Raw genomic sequence first — 21,048 nt, forward strand, 5'->3', positions numbered from 1 at the left:
ATCAGGTAACAGACATTAAAGAAAAACTGAAGCTTTCAAAAAAGTTCTGGTCAACTTTACCATATACTATCTGCAAGGATGAAAGAGTGACAGCTGGCATGTCAAATGAAGAGGACTGCTGGAATGGCCATACCAAAGCTAGGTGAGGAAGACTCCTCCCCAGATAGTAGCATACTAATTCCACATGTGGCCTTAGAATGGTTAGCTTGTTATGTGTTCTAAGGCTTGTTTACAAAACCACTTAAAGCGCTGAAATGGAAATAGGGCAGAACAAGTAATTGCCAAGGAAAGCTAGTAGCTGGGAGCACTTACCATCAAGGTGCCATTAAATCTAGAGTGTGAGTCATTTTGAATGTTCACATTGTGTCAGGATTTGAACATGGAGACTATTCGTTGGTTAGATTCTAGGTGGATTATTTATTCTGAGATCGCAAAGAGCCCTTTAGCACTTGTTAGTGTCCCTGTGTAGTGACCGACAAACAGTGAAGCAATTTACACATGGGATCTTCACTTAGGATGTAGCAGATATTGGAATTTCCGCTCTATTTTACTATTTATTGGCAATCCTTTTGGTTATTGGTTGAGTAAAACTGAAAAATAGCCGGGATGTAATAAATGTAACCTTCCTAGTTGCCTCATGTGGAAGGCCTGACCTTACACCACATCATTGCAGAAACTGCTTTGGCATCTGCTCTCATATTTCAGCAATTTTTCTGTAATTTTCAACTTTGAAGTCAGGTTGGATCACTATTTTGTGGTAGGACTGTTGCTGGAAGATTGCTAAATTCACAGATTGATTCAGCAGGTGGAAAACAGATGTGGATAGTCATTGTTGAGAAAGTGGTGGACAGGTTGGATCAGGGAGCATGTCGAGGGAAGGTTACAATTTGGTTTAGCAACAGCTATGAGTGCTGCTGGGGTGAAGGGAAGAGCTATGGGTTCTGAGTAGGGCTAGACGAAATTTTTTGGCCAAAGTTTTTTCACAGAAAAATTCAGATTCGGGTTGACCAAAACATTTCACAAATTTGTATTGATTTTGGCACACTATTTTGGTCAGGAAAAAAAGGGTTTTTACCTTTCCAAATTGAAACATTTTTATGTTTTTAAAGCTAGATTCTTAGGGGATTTAGGTGAGGAAGAGTGATAATCCCTAGGCCCAAACCCTAGTGGGTCTTCACTGGAACTGGAACACACAGATGTCTCCCACCCGTGAGTGCCCTAACCACCACGCTAGAGAGTCACTCTCATGCTCTGATCCAATGACAATTTAATTTATTATACAAAGTGGAATGGCTTCGACAGGAGAGTTGACAGATACCCATTTCAATAGCTGAGTAGTTAGGGCATTAAGCTGGGATGTGGGAACCTCAGTTCAAGTTGTGGCTCCAAAACTATTGGCTATAAAGGGGTGGCAGAACTCTCTGCTCCTCCTTGGTTTCATGAACGGCACTTAAGTCTCCTGGTGAATCTTGTCCTTCGTTTCCAAATTACCTTTGCTTGTTATATTTTAAAATGTTTAAAGATGCCTGAAATAGAAACAAAACACTTTGTTTCAGGTTGAATGAAGTATTTCATACAACATGAAACAAAAAAAATCCTGACTCTTTGAGTCACCAAAAATTCGGACAAATTTTGGTCAGGTTGACCTGAAATTATTATTTTTTTTCCAATTTTTTGAAACTGCTGGCAAACCAAAAATTCACTCCTTTACACAGTTCTAGTCCTGAGTGCCCAATTAATGCAGTTCCTTACTGCTGTGATACAGTTTCAAGCACGCCTTTTAGATTTATTAACCATTACCTATTTGTGGAAACAAGCTAGTAGATGAAAATTAGACAGCCACAGAAAGAGCAACAAACCCTTCAAGTTTGAACTGAACTGGATGTCCTTTATCTTAAGCTATGTTTACACACCGAACCTTACAGTAGCATAGCTGTACTGGTGCATCTGTGCGGCTGTAAGGTATCCTATGTAGCTGCTCTATGCGATGGGAGAGAGCTCTCCCATCGGCATAATGAAACCACCCCCAATGAGCGGCGGTAGTAATGACAGTGGGAAACGCTCTCCTCCCAACATATCGCTGTCCACACCAGCGCTTTTGCTGGTGAAACTTTTGTTGGTCAGGGGTTGTTTTTTTCACACCCCTGACCAACAAAAGTTTTAGCAACCAAAGTCCTAGTGTAGCCAATAGCCTAAGATGCAACTATGAAAAAAATTAACAATATGTCATAAGTCAGCGTATGTCAACTTCTCCATTGCAAGATACTTTGTAAGAAAAAGATTCCCTCATGGACCCACCTCCCCTCCCAATGTCTTAATCCCCCACTGCTTAATTGTCAAAAGTTTCATTTTGCAGACAAGCCCAAAGGGCTCTGCAGCCTACAGGTGGTCCATGGACTGTAATTTGATAAGAACTGGTATAAATCTATTCTCCAAAGCCAGGAGTAGTATTTTCTTAATGCTTAGCTGTTAGGCCCCATCCACTGAGTGCCCCTGAAGCCTGTGAGGGAGGCAAATGGCAGCTAACAGAACAATAGCGGGAATGTTTATAGATAACAACATGCAGTGGTGTTTTAGCCATGTCATGTATTACTATGTTCATTTTAAAAGGACCATGTGAGAGTAAAGTTTGAAATCACCTTCCTCCACAATCACTCTTATTCTAGCAGTGCTTCATAAATTGCAACCTCATGCAGGTGTGCTCTGCTGGCAAAAGGAAGCTGGCTAGTGTGTGTTGCTCTGTGAAGCACACATTAATAAGGAATGCATGCTGCTTCTATTGAAAAGAGCCCTACAGCATGCCTGCTAAAATCCTTCTTGGTTTCCTTGAGCAATTCTAGTTTTTTGTACTACGTGCATGGCCAGTACCACTCAGCTCCCTTTTGCCCTAGGCACCTCTACAGATTAGGGCTTGATATTGTCTTAAATTTGCAGGATTTGGTCCATCCAAAATGGGTAGGGTTTCTTTTGAGTTTAAAAAGGAGCAATTCTCTTGCACCCTTCCTTTTGCAATATTTACATCATGGAACAAAAGAGAAACTATTACTCCAAGTGTCAGTGAAATGTAATTAACAGGATATGTGAAATTTGACAATGCCCTAGAGAGCAAGGTCATTCCTCTTTACTGTAGCATAAAATGTACCCTTACTCATAATGACTATTATCTACAATAAAGTACGAGTCAGCATGAATCAGGGCAGCAGAAGCTGGCCTGTTAGTAAATAAAGGATTTGATTTCTTTGTATTCGTATGTTTGCCTGTTCTCTGCCTTGGCTCCTGTGCTAGCCTCCCTTTTACCCAGTGGTAGATGTAGGCATGTATTTTGAATTCCAGAGCAAATCACAGAAGTTAGAGATAGAAAAAAACAGTTGGGTGATCTAGCCTATTCCCTAGTGTAATAGTCTGCCAGTCACTTAGATTCTCTTCATAAGTTCCTCAGGGCATGGGCAGAGGAAGCTCCCTAGACCTGGATCGCAGCCCCGCCCATGATCCACCCCCGCTTGGCCCTCTCCCACCCATGCTCCACCCCCACTCTGCCCCAGGCCCTGCTCCTGCTTGGCCCCCACCCCCGATGTCCCCCGCCCGCTGCTCATGCTCTACACCCCTCCCTAGTGCCTCCCCCCTCCGCTCACCAGTGTATGAAAGGGGTGTCACTGACACTTCTGGATAGATCTTAAGGATTCCCTATTCTCGATAAAGCATCTACAACAATAGATTTCAAAGAAGTAATCTAGAATTGGTTCCCTTAGCTCGGTGTAGCCATGCTAGTGGGGCATGGTCACTTAGTACAGTGAACTTTTCGTTATGCAAATAAGGTTTAAGCTGCTTAACTGCCCGGACAATTGCATAGCATTTTTTCTTGATTGTAGCATAGTTTGCTCAGTGGATGTTAGTTTTTTGTTTAAGTATTCAATGTGGTAGCTGCCCTGATTTCTAAGGGTTAGTCTACACTGGCACTTTGTCAGCAAAACTTTTGTCATTCGGGGGTGTTAAAAAAACACACACACCCCGAACGACAAAAGTCTGACCAATGAAAATCACCGGTGTGAACAGTGCTTTGTTGGCAGGAGCACTCTTCTGCCGACAAACAGCAGTTACACTGCACGGCTTTTAGCAGCATGGCTGTAGTGGCACAGCTGTGTCGCTAAAAGCCTCATAGTGTAGCCATAGCCTAACAGTCTGACCTGAGTTTGGCACTCTTCGCTGTGAGCCACTCCAGGTACTGCGATACCTAGGCAATGAACAGGGAAATATAACAAAAGACAAAATATTTTTTAAAAACAGTGTCGTAGGTGCTGCTGATCAAAGAAAATAGAGTTGTAGAATTGCAAAATATACATTGGCTCGTGTGTTTCAACACATCCACCTTTTAACATTGAATATACCAGAAAATGTATGTTATGAAACTGAGGTTATACATAATGGAAGCTCTTCCATCTTTTGAAAGAGGCAGAACACCAAGGTCACTTGTGGTTATTAAAATCCACTGGTATGTCTCTACTGCCATGAGATCAGATGGGGTTAATCCAAGGCCACCAATTAGCGAACAACATGCAGAGTTACAGGAATGATCCATTTGACTTTCTGGAAGGGTGCACTTGTTATGTTGATGACCCTTGATACAGAAAAAGCCTTTGTTTGATAAGGTCAAATGTAAATATTGGGACAGAGGAGGGGGGAGTTGGATGGTGTGGAACTGGGAACATTTACGAGATGGATGGAATCCTGTTTCTAAAAAACTCTTATAGCCAGAATCAAAGTTAATGATAGATACTTCAAACCTAGTGCCTTCTGAAAAGTACCCAGCAGGGCTGCCCCATCACATCTTATATTCGTGGTCATGGAAACTGGTACACAAATTTTGTTTGTTTGTTTGTTTGTTTTTAAAAGAATATCTTGGGAATAAATGCAAGAGACTTGGGTAACAACGTTATCCTCTATGCAGGTAAGGTCCTAATGACAGTTGGTGATCTGCTCACCCAGATGACTATTATAAAAGATAGGATGGAATTTGTAGAAGTCTCAGGCGTTAGTATTCAGTTATACCAAAGCCCAATTATTAGCCCTTGAAATAAACTAAGATACTCAAATATCATGACAAGTAAAATGCCATGCATACAATGCTGAAGTCTCAGCCAGCCGCAAGCATCTCTTCCCTTCTCCTACAGAACACAGTTTAGCTGCCTGGTCCCATAGAGTTCGGGCTCTCGCTGTGTTGGGTGGAAGGAGGGAGGCACTAGAGCAGGGATCGGCAATCTTTGGCCTGCGGCTCACCAGGTTAAGCCCCCTGGCGGTTTGTTTACCTGCCGCGTCCACAGATTCAGCCAATCGCAGCTCCCACTGGCCGCGGTTCGCCGCTCCAAACCAGCCCACCAGGGTGCTTACCCTGGCGGACCGCGGGCCAAAGGTTGCCGATCCCTGCACTAGAGCATTGTCTATACTAAGAAAATGGCCCATTTCTGACAATAGATGTCCACAATTAAGTGCAGCTGAAACAAAGCTATTGTTCAGCGCCATTGGAGAAAATGCATTAAGCCCAACAACTAAATAAATTTTTTCTATTAATAAATGTATGGTTTCCAATCTAATTTTGCTGGGACTCCCCTTCCAGTGACTTGACAGATGAACCATTCCCTTCCACTCCTTGTGTTCCCTTATATCCCACCTCAGCACAGCGGCCATACATACACACACACACACACACACACACACCAATCCCTTTGGGGATTGCCCTATGATTGAAAAGAGACAGATGGGGTTATCTGGTTGGCCAAGTGAGCCAATTGTAAGTGCCCTTTTATCTTAGCAGGCTGAGTAAGCTTATCTGCCGTTATCCTAGCTTGAGTGAACCTCCCTGCTGCATTTTGTTTTGTCTTCCCCACAAGACTAGACACCAATGAAAGCTACAGCACTTACTGCGTGGAATTTCCCAGTGTTAAGTAAACAGCTGCTGCAGCAGCAGAATATGGAGGACACTGCCCTTTAAGTCAGATGTCCTTCATGAAGTGGAAAACCCATCCATGTTTGTTCACCACAGGTGTGGGGTTTTTTATGAAAGCAATCTGAAAAGTATCATCAGCCATTTTTAGTCTTGAAAAGAAAGAAAATACTCTGGAACATCAGCTGCATATTGAAAAAAAATCGACCGGTTTTAAACAAGCTTTGTGGGACTTGCATAACAGGGGCCAAAAAAGCATTTTTGTCCTGCCTGCTGAGTCCAGTAAGGAGTATGGAAAGGCTAAAGAGGAATGAAGAAATGGTTTAAGATTTTAGAAAATGTAAACGGCACTAAACTACTGCTATATCTGAGCAAGAAACAAATAGAAAATAAACAGTAATGTCCAGCTTCTCACTTATCAAAGAGGTGAGAGAAATCATTGGACACAGAACCAGGCTAGCCTCTCCCATTCTATTTTTATTTAGAATAGTTATTATTACCATGCACCAAAAGGGATGGTTAACAGCAAGAGCAGCGGCAAAGCTTAATACCCACAGGGGTCGTTCCACTTTCAGAACTGCAACATAAGCAGCTGTTTTTGAACAACTTTGCCCATCCTGCAGCCAATTTTCTGTCAAAAATGGTCTCCTGCCACGGCTTCCAATTTTGTGTGACTTAACCCTACCACATACACATCAAAATGCTTTTGTAAGAACATGTGCTTGGCTGTCATTCAGGGGGAACATGTCACTCAAAAAACACCTTGGACTTTGAATTTCTATATCCCTGGTTTAAAGAAAGGGTAGCAATGTTTAGACTTTTATATTCAAAAGAGACTTTCCTTTGTGAAAACAGGTGAGCCACTATGATAACAATTGTCTAAATACTTCATTCATGTGCTGCAAATACACTGAGGCCCTGATCCAGCAAGGTACTTAAGTGTGTGCCTAACTTTCAGTGCTTTGAAGTCAATGGGCTTTCTTAAAGTGTGCTTAAATTTAACAAATGCTAAAGTTCTTTGCTAACTGTGGCTTGACAGTGCAATACTAAAGATTTATGTGCTTAAAGTATGGCAACTAAATCTGCATAAAGACAACGAAATAATAATTTTAGTCACCTCAAATCCGATTTAAGATCTTAAAGTTAGATTTAGATGTCTAATTTTGGGCACCCAAACTTGAAAATTAGGCACTGAGTCATTAAAACTAACCTGTTCTGAAACTGAGAGTGTATCATGCGCTAGCCGCTACATTTCGCCCTTTGGAATAAAGTCTTATCTTGGAGAGCCAATGCAATAAAGTTGTTGATTTCATATCTAATACTTTTGTTTTAAAGTTCATCCTTCTTATGGCAAATACAGTTTTTGTGTGTGTGTGTGTGTGTGTGTGTGTGTGAGAGAGAGAGAGAGAGATTCATTTGACTCTTTTCAAGTCTCAGCAATCATAGCAGAGCAAACCAACATTTTGTGAATGTCATGGCTGTTCCTGGAATGAATCTGATTCTAAAGGGGATTTTAAAATGAATCAGGGTGAAAGAACACAACTAGGCCCACGTGACATCCCCTTGAAGTCAGCTGGTCTCTGGATGGGTGCAGGGGTCCACCCACACAGATCCATTTACAGAATTTGAAACTTGTTATTCATGCTAAATAAAGAATATACCAGAAGACTCTTATTACATTAAACCTCCAAAATAACTCATATGCTTTCCATATAGAAAACCTACTAAGGACTCAGTATATCACATAAACTAGGTTCCACTTTTATTACACAATAAGACAAGAAGTTAAACATAAATCAGTCATTGCAATTTGGTGCATCATATTTCATAGCCAAACACTGCTTCTCATGGATTGAGTCAGTTAGCAGAACAATCATCAGTCATAAACAGGAATTCTGATGCAGAGTAGGCAAAATAAATGCTTAGACTTAAAATCACTTTTAGCTAGTCACTGGTTGTTTCTCCTGTGGAAAGAATCTTATTGTCTTATAGCCTCTCTCTGTCTATTGGGCCTACACCACTGTAGAATCTGAGCACCTACTACGTAGAAAGAAAGATGATTATTGTTATTTCTATTTTAACTCGTTCCTTCTTGGCCTGTAAGAGAAATTTCTGGGTTCGTTTATAAGATATTAATTTGTTTGTTTGTTTATGTTTGTGTCGAAGATAGAGCAAGCAGCTCAACTGAAGAAATTAGTTTATATGTGATAGAAACTATTTTTATATGTGATAGAAACTATTTTTACATAACAAGCAGGGCCGGCCCACAACATTTTGGCACCTGAGGCGGGGAGCTGAAATGATGCCCCCATATCCCCTCATTTGGGCCAAAACTTTGAAAGGTCTCAATTCTGCCTTCTTCCTGTTCTACTCCTCTCATGGTACTGCTCTGCTACCTACCCCAATAAAGGAGAACTAACAACTTAAAATGCCGTGTTCAAAAATTTTAAGTAACACTTAACTTTCAAACACCTGAACAGCAAATGTAACTTTTCTTGTCTGCATAGTAAACATTGGCATTTTTATCTGTTTGAATAATCAAAGTGATGCTTTCTGTGCCTTCTTGATTGCAAAGATTTGAACTGCTTCCTGAAGGTCCACAGTCTGGGCCAGCTCATGCTCTATTGAGATGGTTGCAAGGCCAACCAGCCTCTCCTGTGTCATTGTGGAGCGTAGATGTGTTTTTATTAACTTCAGCTTGGAGAAGCTGTGTTCTCCACTGGCAACTGTTACAGGAAGTGTTAGAAGTATGGAAAGAGCAACAAAAGCATTTGGAAAGAGGGTGGTCATCTTATTTGTGCACATATATTCCAGAACAGCCTTTGAAGTTGATCCTGATGAAATGTATCATGAATGGGCTTTCAGTTCATCACCTAAATCACTCACATCAATATTGCACATGTCATCATGTGTCAACATTGTCTCTAGTGCCCTGCATTGCTGGTGTAGGTCTTCTTCAGGTATAGTGAGGAGTTTTGGAATATCATACAACATTCCAAATATACTGCTGTGTTCCTTGAGCTGCATGAAACGTTCTTCAACTGACTGTATTGCACAATCTAGCACCTGGTTAAAGAATTCAACTTTGAATTGTTGTTTGGGGTCTCTTGTGGGATTATCCCATGCCTCATAATCAAAATGTCTTCTTCTTCGGTGACTCTTGTATCCTTGAATGGGTGGGAAAATAGCTTCAGTGTGAAGTTCCTCTGCCAACTTCTGTGCACTCTTCAGAACATTTTGAAATCCCTCATCTGACTGGTAAGACTTTCGGTATGACTTTGCTTTGTCCAGTTTTTCCATTGCTCCAGATAGATCAAGGTCAACACCTTGGAGTCTCTTGCTTACAACATTTATTTCAAACAGTATGTCATGCCACAACACTAAGCCACACAGAAATTTGAAGTTATGTATGTTTCTGGTGATTCTATTTCACTCTGCCACTGTTCTCCCACAAATAGTTCCTGTCATAGCATTATCCTCCATAATGGCAACTATGGCATCATCTGTCATCCCAATTTGGTGTTTGATAGGCTTTATCGCCTCCACTTGACTTTCCCATCATGTGGCACTCCGGGGTTTCAGTGTCAGAGAGGATGTTCCCAGATGTTACTTCAAAATTTGCCATCGATGTGTTGATGCAGAGAAAAATACATAGATGCTTTGAATTACATTTAAAGATTCAGCAACCTCACTAGAATTTGATGCTGCATCACTGACCACCAAGTTCAATGAATGAGAACTGCATGGGACAAAAAAAGCTTGAGGGTTTAACTCTCGGATCCGTGTCTGCACTCCTCTGTTCTTTCCTCTCATGTTGGCACCATTATCGTATCCCTGACCTCTCATGTCAGCTATCACAATTCCTGTATCGTCCAGCTTTTTTAAGAAGCACATTTGTCATACCAGCTCCCAGGGCCAGCTCCAAGGTTTTTGCCACCCCAAGCAGCGTAAAAAAAAAAAAAAAAGCCACGATCGGCTCCACCGCACCACTTTCTTCTTTGGCAGCAATTCAGTGGTAGGTCCTTCCCTCTGAGAGGGAACGAAGGACCCACCGCCGAATTGCTGCCGAAGAGCCCGACATGCCACCCCTTCCCCTTGGCCGCCCCAAGCACCACCTCCACAATTTTAAGGAAGTTTCCATTGTTTGGCACATACAGCTGATCTGAAGTGCCACGCAGTGCTAGGTTTTGGGTAGCAAGCATTCTCACAATGACAATGAGCCTTTTCAGAACATTTTGCCAGTAAAGAGACTCTGATGCAATCTTCGCTTGACGCTGATCATCTATGGTGGCCTTTAACCTTAGTCTCATCTCAAGCTCTTTCCACCTATGGAATAATCTCTCTGGTGATTTGCTCCCTTCTCATGGCATGCCAGATTCCTAGCCAGATTTTTCCAGTCCTTTGTTCCTGTAGAACCCAATGTGGCTGGAACATTAGACTGGAAGAGTTTGCAACAAAAACAGTATGCCACATTCTGGGTTTTGAGTACATAAGCCATGGCCTCCACTTTGTCACCATTGGGGATTTCACGCCAGGAATGTGTTGGATGGAAACTTCTATTTTCATTGTTTTGGGGGAACGTGAAGTTTTTCACTTGCTGTGGCCCATGCAGTACAAGGAAGTCCCTCAGGCTACTGCTCAAGTGGATCCACAGTACTGGACCATATAGACTTAAGGAAATAAACTCAGCAGCAGCTGTTTCTTGCGCCTCCACCACACGCTTCTCTGAACTACACTTTTCTTCAGGAATGTGCATGGTTACATCCATTTGAGATGGAGATATGGATGCTGCAGTAGCTGCCAGGTCACCTGCACTCTGACTAACTGGAAGATCAGGCATCTTCTCACCACGCACATCCTTACTGGGGCCAGAGAGCTCACTGTGTACATTTGTGTCTATGTATCTCAGGAGAGCTCCTTCCTGCTTAGATAGAAAAGCTTCCTTTGCTTTCTTTCTTTTTTGAATGCTGCCCCGGAGGACACTCATGACTGCAGTTCGCCAGCTATAGTGGCTCTCAACACTCAATTGAAGGGGACAAATAAGCAGGCTGGTAGCAGGGCCTGAGTGAGGGAAGATATCAGCGTCTTAAAGGCCTAACTGGCTCCAACTACTTCAGTTGACTGCCTGTTCTCCTCAAGTGGGTTCAGGGAAGCAGCAGGAAACAGGACGCTTCCTGAGAAGCTGGTGTTAATTAGTCCTCCTCTCTCTCCCTGCAGCTCCTGCTGCTTTCTGTTATTCCCTCTCATCTTTTCTCCTGCCTGCCTGTTATGTCTCTTGTGCCTTCCTTCTCTCTCTCCCTGCAGATCCTACTGCTTTCTGTTATTCCCTCTCACCTTTTCTCCTGCCTGCCTGTTATGTCTCTTGTGCCCTCCTTCCTCCAGCACAGCACTCCACCATCTCTGTGCATCTAGAGCAGAGAGAACACATATGCCCCAGCAGCAGACACAATTTTCTACATTCTGGGTCCTAGTGGTGCCCCCCCCCCCTCCAGTCTGGCACCTGAGGCGGCCGCCTCAGTTCGCTTCATGGTAATGCCACCCTGATAACAAGAGGGATAAAAATTTAAAAAGTACAAAGGAATACCAGGCTAGATAATCATCTGGTATAAAATAATGTAGCTCCTCTGACATAAATGGAACTACACTAGTTTTCATCAGCTGAGGATCTGGACATTTAGAGTTTTCTCTCTATACTAGTAAATCTCAACTGTGGTTTGCAGAGGCAAGAGCGCTTGCTGATAATAGGCAGAGTTAACCAGTCAGATGATGTTAACTCTTCTTTGTTTCCATATGTCAAAGCTCTTCCAAAAGAACAGTAGCTATTAGACTCTGTAAAACTGACAAAGTGGTTTTCTAAATATTTTTAAAAGAAATGTTAAAGACAGTTAATACTGTCAAATTGCTTAGTATAGAATTTGCAGTATGGTCCGCATTTCCATAAAACATTATATACTGAGCCAATTGTTCATTTTGCTGTCTAGATACCTGCCTGAGATTATGAATGATGGGCTGACCAACCAGATCAACAATCCCGAAGTAGATGTGGACATCACAAGGCCCGACACCTTCATACGGCAACAAATCATGGCCCTAAGAGTCATGACTAACAAACTGAAGAATGCATACAATGGAAATGATGTAAACTTCCAGGATACAAGTAAGCAACCGATTTTGTGAACAAACATATCCTCCAAACAAATTCATAAACCCACCCCATCAGGGCCATTATAAATTATAATAATTCTCCTTAGTTATAGTAATCTGCTAAGTATACCTTATTCCAGATGGCTGGGCTGGAAAAGTGAAGCAATGTAAGGGTTTGTCTACATAAGACAGTTTAGCCTAAGGTGTGAATTTAGGCCATGTCTATACTACAGGGATTATAGAGGCATGGCTACTTCACTATAGCTATGCCGGCATAACCTCATAGTGTCAACCCAGTCTATAGCAATGGAAAGGATTTTTCCAGTGCTGTGGGAACACCATCTACCAGAATGACAGTAGCGAGGTCAAGGAAGCATTCTAGCTGTGTCTACACTGGGGGGTTAGGTCAGCGTAGCTATGGGGCTCAGGGTTGTAGATTTTTCACACCCCTGAGCACCATAGTTATGCCAACCTCAATTTTAAGCATAGGCCAGACCTCACACTGATTTAGTTAAACTGGTGCATCCCACAGTGTGGACATGCTTATTTCAATTTAATTTAAGTAGATTGGGAGCTAAATCACAATTGTCTGTTAAACCACGGTAAGTGTCCACATGGAGGTTTGTACCAGTCTAATTAATTAGTTTATCTGGCAAAACTTTCCCACGTAAACAAATACTAAAATTGCTTCAGTGATATCATTCCCTTCTCAAGGTTAACCATTTACTGGCTAGAATCCCTGCTGAAAGTTGTTACTGATCAAGTTCCACATTCAAGTTCTCAATCAAAGAATACAGTGTACTCCACGATCTTCATATTAGTAACAGTCATCAAGGAGAAATCATATATGGGTGGAGTTCTGTGGTCTTCATGAGAAGGTATCAGTTTATACTTTTCAAGATCAGACTCACACAGTATTTTTTGAAACTGATCTGATTTTGTGCTACTAGTTGTTATTACTGCAGTTCGTTAGTTAGATTATGGTAGCAACCAAAATACACTATAGACTTTGCAAGCACATTCTCATATAATGAAGATTGTATAACAGGGGTCAGCAACGTTTGGTATGCGGCTCGCCAGGGTAAGCACCCTGGTGGGCCGGGCCAGTTTTATTTACCTGCTGACGCGGCAGGTTCGGCCGATCCCGGGCCAATGGGGGCAGCGAGAAGCTGCACGGGTGAACGATGTACTGGCCGCGACTTCTCGCCGCCCCCATTGGCCCGGGACAGTGAACCGCGGCCAGTGGGGGCCACGATCGTCCGAACCTGCCGCGTCAGCGGGTAAATAAACTGGCCCGGCCCGCCAGGGTGCTTACCCTGGCAAGCTGCGTGCCGAACATTGCCGACCCCTGTTGTGTAATCTGAGAAGAGGACAAAGTATGGAGGGTGGGGGAAAGAGATAAAATGTACAAGTAAACTGATCAGGGAGGTGCTAGGCTTATGTCTTATTGAAGCAATTACACGTTGGTTTTGTTTTGTTTTTAAGATGTAGCATTATATTTGCCTCCCCCTTCCTCCTGCTACAATTCATCTCCCCAGCTTTCTACCACAGCAACTGCCTGAGTCTATTCCTGCATCCATAAGCTCCTTGTTTCAAAAATTCAGTCCCCTCCCTCCATGTGAATGTGCCCCTGACTCAAAAGATAAAGAACAGTAATAATCAGGAGCCCATGTACTTAGCAGCACAGTGGGACCACATTCTGCTGCAATGTTCATTCGTTCTTTCTCCATTCTTGCCTCCTGCACCCAAATGCATACAGGACTAAGGTGGGAACTTAGAGTCAGTTTCAGCAATTTATCTTCTCAAAATCCCTGGGCCTCAGCATTTGCTCTATTCTCTAAACAGCCTAGCTGCACAGCTTGCTCCCCTGTTTTCTGGGTGTAAACTGTACACCAGCTCTAGCTCATCAATCCACCTCCAGCCTGGCTCCTGAGAACTGTGCCAGAATGCACACTGTAATCCAACTGATTACTCTCTGTGGGCAAAATGTAAAACAAGAAACAGTTGTAGGTGGGTCCCAGCAGGGCAGGGAGAGAGAAAATTGCCAAGTGCCTGGTTACAACAAAATAATGAATTCTACAGAAAAATGCTGAATTTTGTGATATTTTAGAGAAATGTCTAATTCCATGGCTGCACAATTCATAGGCCGAAGGGCTCTGAGTGAGATGACTGGGGCATTTCCCACCTCTCAGACCCATTGTTTCATGCTCTTTGACGTCTCAGACAGGGATTGGTGTATCCTCTAGTCACTTTTTTGAGGTTATCATACTCCAATTCCTGTCTGCAGCCTCTCATTAAAACTGCCTCTCCCTCTGTGTATACTCTCTATCTAGTGTTATAGTTGTACCAGTTACACTAAGGCCTTGTCTACACTACACAGTTTTGTTGGCAAAAGGCAGCTCCTGAGGATGCCGCTCCTGGTAGCTGAAGAGACTGTAGGAGAACTCAGAGGGAATCACAAATATTAATGTGGAATTGGCTGGCAGGCAGACTGGGTTGCTGCTGCGGGGGGTGGGCGGAGAGAGACTGATGTGCTGTGCAGAGCCCAGGCCTCATGTGTGGAGGTGTCCCCCTGCCCCAGGATTGGTTGTTCAGGGGCTGTCTGAACTTAAAGAGACAGCATGCCGACACACTCTCCCCCAACACGTACCTTCCCCAACACACACACTGTCTCTCTCACATATGCACCCCACACACACAATCTCTCACACACTTCCCCAACACACACTGTTTCTGTCTCTCTCTCTCTCTCTCTCTCACACATACACACACACACAAGCACACTCTCCCTGCCACACAGTCTTCCCTCCTCCCACCCCTCACATACACTTCAGTTGAAAAGTGGCAAGTAGTCTAATAGGATGCCCATGGAACGATGGGATTGAGAAATCTGCATCATGTGATGCTGTACCCGCCCCATGAGGCATTGCAAACCTGTCCCAAGGCACCCTGCAACCAGTTGCACAGTGGGATAGCTACCCACAGTGCACTGTTCTCTGTGTTGATGCAAGAACTGCTAGTGCAGACAGGGCTGTCCCTAGCGGGGTGTGGGGCCCAGGACAAATCAGCCTCCCTGCTACTCTCCTCACCATCCGCCCAGCCGCCGCTCACCTCCTCATCCCCCTCCCCCATCTGCCTGGCTGCCGCTCACCTCCTCATCCCCCTCCTGCCTCCTCACCCCCCTCCTGCCTGTCTGCCTGCCGCTCGCCTCCCTGTTCATCTCTTCACCCCGCTAGCCCGCCTGCCTCACCTCCCCGCCCGCCTCCTCACCTGAATATTGGGACAAATGATACCCCAATCGTACAATGGTCGGGACACAGGACAAAGGGCTAAATATCAGGACAGTCCCGATTTGATCGAAGCGCGGGACCCCCAAAAGCACGGGGTCCAGGGCGGCCACCCCAATTCGCCCTACCCAAGGGATGGCTCTGAGTGTGGATGCACTCTGCCGACATAGAGTAGACATGCAACCGCGTGTTAATTACAGCGGCATAACTCCGTAGTGTACACAAAGTCTAAGTATCTGATACAGTGGAACTTCAGACATGAACTTCCTTAGTCTCATTTTGCTTAATCAAAAATTAAAACTCTAGTTCTTTACCATGAACTGCTTTGGCCACTGCTGACTAGGTGAAGAAAAGGTTTGGAAATATCAGGAAAGAAGCCAGATTTACTTCAGAGACAAATACACATCTGGATGTGATGCAGTAAGAAGATCTGGACAGATGCAATAAAGAGAACAAAGCATTGTTATCTCACAAAAGACAGTGAATGGAAGGGATTGAAGTGTTAGAAAAATTCTAAATGTAGGAATAAAATGAAAGGTGCACTTTTAATCATTTAAACTGTAAATTCTTCAGAGTAGGGACATTGTCTTCATGCTTGTTTGTAAAGTCCTGAGCATGCTGGTGCTACATAAATAATAATCAGCTATGTCATAACATAAAATCATGTATCCCTCTCCAAATTTTTGATGAAGAACTTCCAATATTTTAGAGGCAGAAAACAATGAGCATTATGCTCACATGTGTATACAGAAGATTCACTAGAGATAGGACAATACGCATGAAAAAATATCATGCAAATAGCCATTAGGTGTGCTAAGGAGAATCAACATACTGTCTAGTAGTACTATTGTCACTATAATTGCAGGCTAGATCTGCTAGAGAGCTAGAATACATGTACAGAAAAAGATATGTTAAGAGACCAACGCTTCTTTACTCTGAGTTATCACAATGTCCTGTATAAAATTAGCATAATTAAATGTAGTATAGTGACTAATGTCATATAATGGAATGATACAAGGTAAAGTAATTTTTTTTTATTTACTTTTTGAATATTTTATTTTATATGTTGTCTTGTTGGTTGCATGCCAGCAAATTGACATTTATGGAAGCCTCTCTTAGATACTGTCCCATTTAGAAGGTATGAGTTTATGAGACAGAGGAATCATTGCAAACACATAGGCATAATAAAGTGAAGTGGTCTAATTTGCAGCTGGATTCCTAATTAATATATTCAAGAATCCAGATGTGCCATAATTCAGCAAACAACCTTAAATTGAAAGCCTAAACACCTAAGGGTTGAGCTAAAAAAGCTAAAGTGATTGTTTCGTCTCTTACCTACACTAGTTGATCCATTACTTCATTGACTTCAAAAGAGTTACTCTTGCTTTACACTGATGTACAAGAGAGAGAAGAGAATCACCTTTTCTGTGTATGTGCAAGGTTACTAATGTATTAAAACAGTATTATTTATTGAGCAAACATGTTCTCTGTGCTGTTGATAACATAGAGAAAGTCACAGTCTCTGCCCCGTGCAGCCTGCATTCTAAAGCTTTCATATGATACTTGTTTCCTTTGTTATCATTTGGTTACCAACATACATTATGCAGGGAGTACATGCCATCATGTTAAGAACATGCTTAAACCCATCCCTATTCAGCAAGAGTTTAAGTACTTGCTTAAACTCCAGTGACTTTTAGTGACTGCTTTGCAGAATAGAAATGGATTTAAACACAGGGTAAAGAAATTTGCTGAATTGGGGTCTTGGACCACTGCATAATTCACCAATTGTGAGATGGGCTTTTCCACCATCCTCTGAGACATCAGGTGTTGGCTACTTCTCTGAAAGTCAGAACAATGGATTTGAGGGATGAATGGTTGAATTCTATGTTCTTATGTTGTTTTTCTTACCTCCCTGTGCTAGGTGATGAAACCAGTGGCTCAGGAAGCGGAAGTGGTTGCACTGATGATATCTGTCCGACAGAGTTTGACTTCATCACCACGGAAGCACCACCTGTTGACTCAGACAGGAGAGAAGTAGACTCTTCAGCAATCCAGTCTAGCCAGTCACTGTTTACATTGTTCATCATCTGCATTGTCCTTGTACTGCAGAGACAGTGGAGATAATCCTGGTTCTGGTCAGAGAGACTGTGTTTTAGCTACAAAAACAGCCAACTTGCTCCTTTTCTTACACTCTTGGACTATGGACCATGCCACAAATACTTACAGATTTCTATGAGAAGAGAGCAGTACTGCAGCCTGCTTCCCTTTTTGTTTTCCCAAAGAGTACCAGGTGCCAGACTGAACTGCTTCCTGTTTCTTTCAAGATATCTGTGAAGACAATGTCCACTCTTGAGAGAATTCTTTCTCAGATCTTTATTATTGGAGACTTTCTGAGCTGCATTATGCTGCAGAAGTAAAAAGGATCTTACGGTGTGAGGGTTTCCTTAACAAGAAAAAAAAAGAGAAAGAAACAAAGAAAACAAATTTCCTTCTAAATCAGGCCCAACTTAAGGCTGCTGCATTTTCAAGAAAAATAAAACAAAAAGACAACAACAAAAAAGGAACAAAAAGACAAAAGTTCTTCACAGACACCCAGGCATTCTCTAGGGGTTTCTGTCCAGTGATTCAGGTCATCAAAATTATCATTCCTATTGCAAGGAAGTTTGGATTTTTTTTCTAACACAACGATAAGAGTATGTTTCAATGGTGAATATCTTGCACTCCATTTGCCAACAACATGAAATTGGTATGAAGGTACAGGAAGCTGAAAAAAGAAGCTTGTCTTTTAGTATTATAGTAACACCACTAAGCTCAGAATATCATGTTACAGTTGCTTATGATTTAAATCTTGATGCCCAGTAAAAATTTGAGTAGCTGCACTATTTCTCTAGCTTCTTTCAGTACTGATGGTTACATAATTGGCACTGATTTCCACCTCGCATCCCATCAACAATTGTGGTGATGCTAAACAAATCTTCCCTCAAGGGTTTGGACAGAAAATAATATCTTGTGATAAAATCTCTTTTCTTTTGCCACAGGTTTGACATTGATTACAATTTTCTGCTACTGTGTTCATTATCCTACCGACCTGACAATTCTTTAATGGACTGATAAGAGTGATTGGATCAATAAGTGAGTTTCACACATAACTACATCCTTTGCATTTGTTAGTTTCTGTATCACAAGGAGTACTGTGCTACAAAAAGTCAAGACAAAAAAATATAGTACTGACATGGAGATTTCTTTCACTTTTTTAGTCTTAGTATGATCATCTATTTTTATATATATAAATATATAGAGATCACAGATTTTAACTTCTTAATTACAAGCTCAGGGTTGACACATCTTTGTAAGAAAAAAAATGTTCTGTCAACCAGCTCTTCTTTTTTTGTGCTGCTCTGGAAAGGAACCTTTTAATGACTGGCGAGCACAAGAATCAAAGAAGACAACCTTTTTACATATCCAGTGTCCATTTCTTAAAGAGTTGAAAGGGGGAGAGAACCCCTTTTGTGTGTGTGCATTCGCGCGGGCATGTGAGTTTGTGTGAAATGCCTACAGAAGTACACAGAGCAGTATGACTTGTTTTGTGATGGCAATTGTATTCTCTCATGCAGTGTTTCCCAAACTTGGGACGCCACTTGTGTAGGGAAAGCCGCTGGTGGGCCGGGCCACTTTGTTTATCTGCCGCATCCGCAGGTCCGATCGCGGCTCCCACTGGCCGCGGTTTGCTGCTGCAGGCCAATGGGGGCGGCAGGAAGCAGTGATCAGTATGTCCTTCGGCCTGCGCCACCTCCAGCAGCTCCCATTGGCCTGGAGCAGCAAACCGCGGCCAGTGGGCACCACAATCGGCTGGACCCGCGGACGCGGCAGGTAAACAAACCTGCCCCCACCAGGGGCTTTCCCTACACAAGCGGCGTCCCAAGTTTGGGAAACGCTGCTCTCATGCTTCAAGAATATGTCACTTTAATAATCATTGCCCCCATGGATATGGCTCTGGATAGACTATCCCTGGTTTGCATTGGATTGCATGACCTGAGTGTGGAGGCTATTTTAAAGCGTGGGTAAATGAGTGTCAGCAAGTAGGCAGATATCAAAACCCTTTCTTCCCCCCGCAACAAGAAACAAAGGGCTTCTGTGAAAATTCTGAGCGGTATTGAAATGATTTGCTACAAATATACTTCCTGGTTCTTATAATGATTCTAGAGTTGTTAAGGACAAAATATGAAAACACTTTAAAGTAAGCCAGCCACGTTACAGTTAAGATGTTGAACATGTAAATCTTATATGTTCCAAACTCATTTTCTTATCAAATTATAATTAGCTATCAATTTAGCCATTAAAGTAGTAAACACACAGCACAATAGGATAAAGTATATTTAAGCACTTTTACCAATATATATATATATATATATATATATATATATATATATATATATATATTTACAAACTACTATCAATATATTGTCTAATAAGAAAAGCAAAATGTCAGTTTTTAAGACCCTGTATTCAATTTTTTGTTGTTGTTGTTGTTCATTTAAAACTTTACAAAATTCAGCATTGTTGGCCCAATTCAGTATCACATGCTTTGTGGAGAAACTATCAGTTTTATAGCCGGGCTCTGTGTTCATAGCATACATTTCATAGATAGATCTGGGCAGTGTTTTCAGCCATCTTCATGTTTCACTTTAGAACACTTAGTGGCTAAAGTTAAATTTCTTCATTAACTCAGGCTATGTCTACACTAGCACTTTTGTCGGTAAAACTTTTGTTGGTTGAGGTGTGAAAAAAACCACACCCCTGACTGACATAAGTTACATGGACAGAAGCGCGGCTGTGGACAGCGCTAGGTCACTGAGAGATGTTCTCCTGTCAACATAGCTACCGCCGCTCATTGGGGGAGGGTTAATTATGCCGACGGGAGAGCTCTCTCACTTCAGCATAGAGCAGCTACACAGAGACCTTACAGTGGTGCTGCTGTAAGGTCTCTAGTGTAGACACAGTCCATATCAGTTAAATCCAACCCATACAGCAGATTTGGTTGACCCCTGGTATGCCCCACACTAGTGGAGCGTGAGGGAGATTTCTTTGAAATCCCTAGGACTCCCCTAGTCCTCAGCCTTCTCATTCTATACATCTACTGGCCCTGCTTGCACTGCTGCACTTCACAAGTCCTCATTCAGAGCATGAGGGATTCAATTTGACTTTTACAATTCAGTGTTTATCCTGTGGTAAATGATGTCAAGTTCACCTGATTACACTCTGTCAAGAAGCTTATGTAATGAAATCAACCCAAATATATTGAGGCACTTTCACTGCTGCATCCAGCTTCTGCTGGGTAAAGCAGAGCTGGGGTAGATTGCAAACAAGCCTCTTGTGGTTCCCTGAATCTCTGCACTAGCCCTGGCGCTGGTTAGGGCAGCGTGCTGGCTGAAGCACATAGCTGGAGCCCGCATGTTCTTGCCACCTATCCCACTGTCTTGGCCCAGTACACACCTCCACCCACCTCAATATGTCATTTTGGCAGGGAGGGAGACATAGGGGCCAGCTATGCCTGCTGGTGAATCTTCCCATACCAGCAGAACCCCCAGCAGGGGACTTGCAAGAGGTGTCAGCTCAATTTGCAGAGAGCAAAAGGATGGATGGTGGCAGAAGATCTGCTCTGCTGAACCAAATTCATCC

The 21,048-nt window shown here is 42.6% G+C and overlaps 1 protein-coding gene across 1 annotated transcript in view; it reads left to right on the forward strand.

The window, feature by feature from the left end:
* Positions 1-18,569, forward strand: part of GPC6 (glypican 6) — a 1,112,204-nt gene extending 1,093,635 nt beyond the window's left edge. The window contains exons 7-9 of the mRNA XM_054012093.1: positions 6-142; positions 11,920-12,095; positions 17,291-18,569. Coding sequence (XP_053868068.1) covers positions 6-142; positions 11,920-12,095; positions 17,291-17,493 — 516 coding nt within the window. The 3' untranslated portion in view covers positions 17,494-18,569. The remainder of the gene's footprint in view (positions 1-5; positions 143-11,919; positions 12,096-17,290) is intronic.
* Positions 18,570-21,048: the final 2,479 nt, after the last annotated feature.

The sequence above is a fragment of the Malaclemys terrapin genome, chromosome 1 (assembly GCF_027887155.1).
Source record: "Malaclemys terrapin pileata isolate rMalTer1 chromosome 1, rMalTer1.hap1, whole genome shotgun sequence".
In the NCBI taxonomy this organism is placed as follows: Eukaryota; Metazoa; Chordata; order Testudines; family Emydidae; genus Malaclemys; species Malaclemys terrapin.